The sequence below is a fragment of the Seriola lalandi genome, unplaced genomic scaffold, assembly GCF_002814215.2.
Source record: "Seriola lalandi dorsalis isolate HSWRI2012SDOR001 ecotype SW California unplaced genomic scaffold, Sedor1 jcf7180002054544, whole genome shotgun sequence".
NCBI lineage: Eukaryota > Metazoa > Chordata > Actinopteri > Carangiformes > Carangidae > Seriola > Seriola lalandi.
In genome coordinates, this window is record NW_019525097.1 from 737,697 (window position 1) to 745,451 (window position 7,755).

General features: G+C 40.9%; 2 protein-coding genes across 5 annotated transcripts in view; both read right to left on the reverse strand.

The window, feature by feature from the left end:
* Positions 1-211: 211 nt before the first annotated feature.
* gja10b (gap junction protein alpha 10 b) lies at positions 212-3,758 on the reverse strand. Of its 4 annotated transcripts, none has more exons than XM_087176217.1 (4): positions 3,594-3,758; positions 3,233-3,427; positions 1,693-3,120; positions 212-893 (listed from the first exon to the last, which is right to left on the reverse strand). In XM_087176217.1, exons 3-4 carry the CDS (start codon positions 3,091-3,093, stop codon positions 855-857), a joined length of 1,440 nt encoding a protein of 479 aa, XP_087032343.1. In that variant the 5' UTR covers positions 3,094-3,120; positions 3,233-3,427; positions 3,594-3,758; the 3' UTR covers positions 212-854. The 4 variants fall into 4 exon arrangements, with proteins under 4 accessions (XP_087032343.1, XP_023270726.1, XP_023270725.1 ...); XM_023414958.1 differs by having other exon boundaries at positions 3,233-3,460; XM_023414957.1 differs by having other exon boundaries at positions 3,233-3,479.
* Positions 3,759-5,908: 2,150 nt separating this feature from the next.
* Positions 5,909-7,755, reverse strand: part of casp8ap2 (caspase 8 associated protein 2) — a 10,889-nt gene continuing 9,042 nt past the window's right edge. Inside the window, exons 9-10 of the mRNA XM_023415183.2 lie at positions 7,119-7,218; positions 5,909-7,018 (exon numbers count right to left, since the gene is read on the reverse strand). Of these exons, the coding sequence (XP_023270951.1) occupies positions 6,956-7,018; positions 7,119-7,218 (163 nt within the window). The 3' untranslated portion in view covers positions 5,909-6,955. The remainder of the gene's footprint in view (positions 7,019-7,118; positions 7,219-7,755) is intronic.

A 7,755-nucleotide genomic window follows, 5' to 3' on the forward strand; every position in this document is an offset into this window, starting at 1 on the left:
TTTCAAAAACATGATAAAATGTTGGTCAGTTTCATTTATTGAATATATAATACTGAATTAATTAAAAATGAATTTATTATTTACCTACCCAGCAGAGATGAGATATCTTGCTGTGGACAAAGTTTTGCACAGAGGTACAGAGGTGGCTGAGATCGCCATGTTCATGCTTCATTGAAGTGACTATAAACAACACACTGGTTAGACAAGACAGTTCAGTCCTGCTGAAGAGGAAAAAGGGTTTAATAGAAAAAAAAAAAACAACAACAACAGGACAACAGAAATATTTGCAACAACATCTTAAGTTGGTCAGATATATTCATAAACAATATTAGGCTACTCTGTCAAAACGAAACTTTGAATTTGAAGATCCTTTTTTCTACAGCTCTTTCTGTATGATAAACCATATACACTGGTTTTTGTGGTTGCCAATTCCACAATCTTTAATTACAATCTTCTGTCAAATATATTTCACTCATTTTATGAGCAGTCACATGTGCTTTGAGCCAAATGTAATTTTGAATCATATTTGATTTGTGGTGTCAAAAAAAAAAACAAAAAAAAAAACATAATTCAACCCTAAAGCGCAAGTAAAAATTTCAAACTGTCAGTATAAAAGATGCTGGAGATATCATTGGTACAGAACCTGAAGCAAATTATTAAGCATCTTTTGTCTGTGGAATGACGTGTTGACATATTTAACTGAAGCTTTTGTTCATGCACAATACATACTGTATAAACTGTGAAAGCATAAAGTTGCAGTTGAGAGACAGGATTAGATTTGCTTTGCGATCAGGATCCTTCAGTCCCATTATAACTTATGTCTCTGGCTTGGTCCCAAAACAGTCATCTTCAGTTTACTTTTTCATGATTGAAGACAGCTCCAGAATCATACTCTGAAAGAAAGAAAGGTGGTTATTATTCAAGTCACAGACACAAACACGTTCCTCTCACCAGCAGCATCGGACCTCCTGTGGTTTAAACTTGTCACCTTGATGCACCAATGTAAGAAGCAAACACCAAGGTATATAAAAGATTTAAAATGACTAAATGGAAACAAATCAGTACAATACACATTGTTATATGTAATTCTTTTTAAGTATGCATTTACTGTGTCATAATTACATGAAAAACATAATTATTCAGCTTTTTGCATTCAATTTAATACATGCAACATTAAAATCATAATACAGAAAAGAAAGTGAAGAGATGCACATTTATGTTTTATCAAAAGTGTTCATAAGAAGATATATTTGTGGTTTTAAGAACCAAAAAACATGAACACATGGACATCTCCCTTTTTTTTTTTAATGGGACCTTTAATAGTAAATACAAAGTGCTGTTACTAGTTTTCAGAAGGAGATATAAGGGAGCTTTTTCTCTTTTGGAGATTGAGATGTGTTGTCCAAAATGGAGAGCAGTCAACTGTCCAATCAGCCTGGGGTCAGAGCTTACTGTCACTGAGACACGCCGATGGCAGCCATACATATAAAAATGTGTACTTGTGTTGACTTTTTGTTTTAATTTGCTTTTTGGCATTTTAAATCTTCCACACTGAAAACTGTTTTTGTTTAGTAAAATTACATTTAAATTGACTCCACATCTTCACTGAGATATTCACCTAAACTCATCAGACAGCCATGCAGTGACATTTGTTGCTTTAGGATGGGGTGCAAGATAAAAACATGTTCTTACCATGGACATCCTCCTCCCACCGGCTGGAGGCGGCGGGGTCATCACTGGACTCTCTCCCTGGTTGAGGTGCTGGGCCTCGTTGTCTGTCCCACTCTGAGAGTCGGCACTGTCAAATGGAGTGGCCAGCATTCCCTCTGACATTCCTCTGGACATAAAACTGCACTTTCTGGCTGTGGGGTAGTGGTCGCTCTCGGGAGAATCACTCATGTCACTGAGCTCCTTACAAATACTGACTCTGCTTTGCTTCCTCTGCGGGTTCTTCAGGGCTGCTGGGATCTCCATGTGGCCGGCCATCAGCGTGGGTCGAGGTCCCGCGTACTGCGGCTGGCCTGAGCCGTGCGGTCCGTTTGACTCATCGCTGCTGCATGAGGGTTTCCTGCTCTCCAGAGTGTAGCGTCGGTCCACAGCCCCCAGCTGCTGCAGACCCTGGATGTCAGCGTGGCTCTGTGCAGGCTGCTGATTGGAACTATTGGACTGCTCCTGATTCTGAGGGGCCATCGGGGGCAAATTCAAAGGCGGAGTTTCCCCTTGATTATCAGGCACAATAGAGCAGGTCATATGTGTGAGCTGCATCAACCTCTGTGGTGAGGAGTTGGTGAGCACGCAAACCTGCTGCACCATGGAGTTTTTCTTTGACCTGTACACACTGTCATCGTCTCCATATTTGTATCCGTACAAGCTTTGTTTGATCTTCTTCACCCCCAGGTGGAAAATCTCCAGGAGGTTGAGAAATAAAGAAACTCCAGCGATCACCAGCATGAATACCATGAAGATGTTCTTCTCTGTTGGTCGTGACACAAAACAATCAATACTGTTGGGGCAAGGTAACCTCTCACATTTGTAGAGAGGAGAAAGCCTGATGCCGTACAGAGCACACTGACCTATAATGAAACCCACCTCCACCACAGATCTAGTCAAGATATGGAAAACATATGTACGCAGCAAGGAGCCTCTGAGGGGAGCCTTCCTTACCTTCTTCTGTTCATCTAGTTTCCTGAGCTCTCGCTCAATTCTTCTATGGTCCTCCTGGATGGGGTCTGTCCCCTCCAGCTCGGCTTTCAGACAGGCTTTTTTCTTGTGCCTCTCTTTCTCAAGGGTCCTCAGACGGTATAAGGCATGACCCATGTAGACCAGAGACGGAGAGGACACGAAGATGATCTGAAGGACCCAGTAGCGGATGAGGGAGATGGGGAACGCCTGGTCGTAGCAGACGTTCTTGCAGCCTGGTTGCTCCGTGTTGCAAACAAACTCGCTCTGCTCGTCATCCCAGACGTCCTCGGCCGCGACACCGAGCACAAGCATCCGGAAAATGAAGAGGATGGTGAGCCAGATCTTCCCCACAATGGTGGAATGGATGTGGACCTCTTCTAAGATACTCCCTAATAAGTTCCAATCCCCCATCTTCTGTCACATTATTAGGATAATTATCTGCGGGTGAATAAATAAAAAAAAAAAAAAAAAAAAAAAAAAAAAACTGAGAAATTTGTACATCTTTTATCAAATGTTCAAAGTTAAAATGCAATAAAGATGTTTTACTTACGTTTGTCAGGGTCCTTGTCTCATGTGCTTTAGTGTGAAGCCATTATAAAAAGAGCAGATTTATTAGCGGGACAATGGGGCTCAACTGTCATCCCCTGAAGACAGACGAGACCCCACTGTGCAGTGTAGCTGACACTATTTCACTGCTGTGGCAAAGTAGGGCTCCAGTTTGAAGTGATTGATCCACCACATGACCCTATAATGCCCTGAGGTTAGTTTCACCCTGCAACTTTTAACAGGACACAACACTGGAAATAGCACAAACTGAAATGTCAATACACAGCCATGGACAATGTTTCTATTTTTTCCTTTATTGTTTTTAATGTATATGATATGAACAAAGATATGTGGACACCACTGACCTTATACCCTGTTCTGGGTTTGGGTTGTTTTTGTGGTTGGTTTGCTTTTCAACCTTGTGGTTTCCCTCATTTGCAATGAAGATCATCATTTTGAATTGTCCAGGCGTAGTTAGCATGTCGATCTATGAGAGTGTGTTGTAGATAATTCCATGTGTTTGATGTAAAAAAAACTAAAAAGAAGAGAAAGGTTTTAAATGTTAATATTTATGTGTGAATTTATTACACACACAGCAGTGGTATGATAGCAGCTGTAAGAACATAAACTCTGATAAACTTGCCTGAATTACAGCTCATCCTTGGGAAAACTCCCTGGTGGGAATCACCTGTTGGGAAAGAATACTAAGAGATGTCTGTTTGACAGATCAGTTAGACATACAGTGCATTTAGAAAGTAAACAGTCACTATTTATAGATGTCATTTTGCAATCTTACAATGAAATCGTTTAATTCATTCATAAGTGAACAATGCCAGTAAGCTAGCTGCTAATATTAATGCTAATGCTAATTCGGGGGTGGGGGGGGCGCGGCTAGCTTGCCCACCTGTCCAGCACAGACCTGCTGTAAAAACACCCGGCTACACTGCGCACGGGGATAAAAGAGGAAATGCAGTCCCGACATGAGTTTTCGAAATAAGTTTCAAAAACACCGAGCAAGAGACAGAGAGAAGCCATCACTAACGGCTGAGCTAAAGTAACTAGCAGGTGAATAGCGTGCCTATCCGTAGCCAACCAGATCAGATATCCCACACTGTTTCCACTGATCGAGTGCTGCAGTGACGAACAGAAAGCTAACCGGCTAGCTAATATTACAAACAACCTTAAGAGAGGAAATACAAACGCTCACGACTCAGACCCATGGCAAACTGTTAACTAGCGTGTTGTTTACATAAACGTTTAACAGGCGGACTGGAAGTGTGATTTAAACTAAGCTGTTTTAATATGATGTACGCTGCAGTTAACATCGCTTCCCTTAAACCGGGAGAAAAGAAAACATTAAACCAAGATGGCGTCCAGCGCGGAACGCAATTTAAAACTACGGTGTCCCACAGCGGCCAAACAACATCAAAACCGGGATTCACCTGGAAATAAACATCCCAAGTGTGACACTCAGTGGTTTATTTAGGCCACTGCCCTACACATGTATGTATACATGTACGTACAGTATATGTAACGTATTCAGTTTTGGCCAAACCGCCTCTGGATTTCGGAGTCCAACAACCCGCAACCAGCCCTGAAGCACAAGACATATGCTGGACGGCCATTACTGTTCTGGCGGTGGGCCTGAACGGCGTTTGTTAATTTCCTTGTATTTGCCCCACGCCAGCCCTTCCCTTAGATTCAGGATGGAATCAGATTACATAACATGCTGTTTAATTAAAAGACACATTTAGACACAGAGTGAACCAGCATGAAGTCCACAAACAGCAGCAAAAATCAATCAACTGCAGCTGTAAGTGAAGGTAAACTGCAACTATAAGTCCAACAGCAGCTCTGCAGGAAGTTGAACTTACTAATAAATAATAATCACAACGTTCATAAACATACAGTTCAATCATTTGAAAGCAGTTTGGCCTAAATGAAAAGCTCATATGTCACATTTGTTTTGTATTTGTATCAGTTTGTATTTGATTGTGTCAAACTTCAGTGTCTGTGACAGTCAAAGTGTGATCACAATTTTATACTTTTAATATTTATACAGTGAAATGTAAGATTATGTTCTTAAGTTGTTAAGTTTTTTTTTTAACAATTTGATAATGTCAGATAATATCTCAATGACAGGGGACATATCAAATACTTTTGATATTATTAATACATTATGGTGTTAATACTTATATACTTTTAAGTAGAAATTTGAAACTTTTACTTGAGGATCTACTTCTTCTGAAGTAAAATGGTCAGATATCAGAATTAGGTAAAAACTACTAGCTTTAATTTATATTTAGAATTTAAATTTTCCTGCCTGACATGTAATCAATAACTCATCTGTGGTTATGTGTGAATAACAATGAGTAGTATATTTAGTCAGATGGTGAAGTATGAGAAGTTCATCCAAAAATTTGGCACAATAAATTCTTGCACCATCTGTGTTTGCTTCTGTCCTCCGCTTTATGCCACTGTCTGGTCTGCTGGTTATAAACGGCGCCCCAGGGCAATGGCCTCAATTTCCATACTTTGTGGCCCACTTCATCAATATTTGTGTCATGGTGAATGCGGATTGTCTTCCACTGCTACCAGCTGCTGTAGATGCTTTATTTCCCCAAGTTAGCAAAATTAATTTGCACAATTTCCAATTAAGTAATAAAAGCAGACACCAGAATAAATAAATAAAACTTTATTTTCAATAAAGAATTATGTACAATATTAACAATATTGCATTCCATGCTGTTTATGAGCAATAGGGTGAGTCAAACAAAATGCTGTTTAAAAGTTTTAATTCGTATTAACAGAGACAAATGTACCGTCCTCTACATGTATTTGGACATGTAATCATTTTAACCATTAAACACTTCAAGCACCGCCCGCAAACCCCCCCCTCCCCCTACAATACTACCATTAAAATAACATCCAAAATATCCGAGGCTAATGATAAATGGCCCAAACTCTCAGTCCTATAGGTCAAGGTCTCAGTGAAGTCTCAGGTTGGCTCTAGTGCTTGTCCGCCAATTTTTGGGAATAAAAATGTCATCTGATTTAGAAAACATCGAGTATACTTGCACTGAAACCAATAACTATCCCAGTTTTTCCTATTTTGAGAAAACCGGACATTGAGAACTAGATGTAACATTAACTTGAGGTCTAGTTGAGACGAACATTTTTGCGATATGTCAGGAGACGGGAGTCGTATGTTTCTGTGAGAACCAGACATCAGCATATATGCAGAACTGATTAGTGAAGTAGTGGTTGCAGTGTGGATTACTAAAAACCAAAAGTGCATCAAGAACAATAACACTGATGTTGACTGTATTTATAGTAAGTGGATGTTTAATCCTTTATATATTTATCGTGTCAGTTGTGCGTCATCCTTTGAATTCTTTTCAGACAGAATGAACAGGTGCAGCTCATCATCCAGAACAAAACTCTCTCCACAGTCAGTCACTGGATTTCCAACCTTCCTTTGAAAAATAATGCTTGGCTGATACTGCTGTCCATGTTGAAGACCATCAGGTCTTGCTGGACACAGCAGCCTATGTGCGGATCCATGTGACCCAACCCGATCGTCCGCAGCCGCCCCTGCGTTCACACCTTCCTTCGCTACGTCACACGAACAGCAGCCAACATACCTGTGTCGGAGCTACAGGAGGCGTATGGAAACGCTCTAATACAAGAACTATTTGCATGAAACGAAGCACAACAGTGCGAGGGATCAGGTGTCCATCTTCTCCTGCTTATTAAAAAGCTTCATGAGCTGGTAAAATCTGTGAGCAATCTGAGGAGAGGGAGGAAACAGTTATTGGATGTTCCTTCATCGCAGCCTGTGTATGTTGCATATTATAGTGCAACAAAAAAAAAACTAGAGATAAATTTACCTGCCCTGATGGTTTATTGAGTTTTTCCGACAAGGCAGAGAACGTCTCACGTGAAGCGCCTTTTGTCTTCAGCTCAACCAGAATGGCTCGATCTTCATCTCTGCAAGAAGAATAAAAGGCAATGAGCGGTAATCCTCCTCCTCATAACATCTTCACATGTAACCACATTCTTACAGTGCCTCCTACACAAATATTAAAAAACAGTCCCATGTGTTTGAATATTGTGGCCCAGAATAAACTCCACGAGGGGAGAGCAGTCTGTGGAAACAACCACAGCCTTTGTGCACCAACGCTTGTGGATTTAAAGCACCAATCGCAAGTGCCACCAGACAGCGATGATTCCCCCTGCCATTTCAGTGGCGAGTTAGCCCGTCCAGCTCACTTGCCCTGTCCCAAATGTTGCTGTGTAGCCATTATTCAATGAAAACAGAGCCACAGCAGCAGCTTTTCATTTACACGCTGGATGCTCCAACGTACGCAGGAACCTGGCAGCAGTAGACGAGGCTCGCTGTATAAAGGGTGCTCTTTTTCTTTTTTCACAGTTGAAGACGAGTAAAACAGCAAAAGCAAAAGTTATATTTGGTCTGCAAGAGTCAGAGTGTGTGTGTGTGTGTGTGTGTGTGTGTGTGTGTGTGTG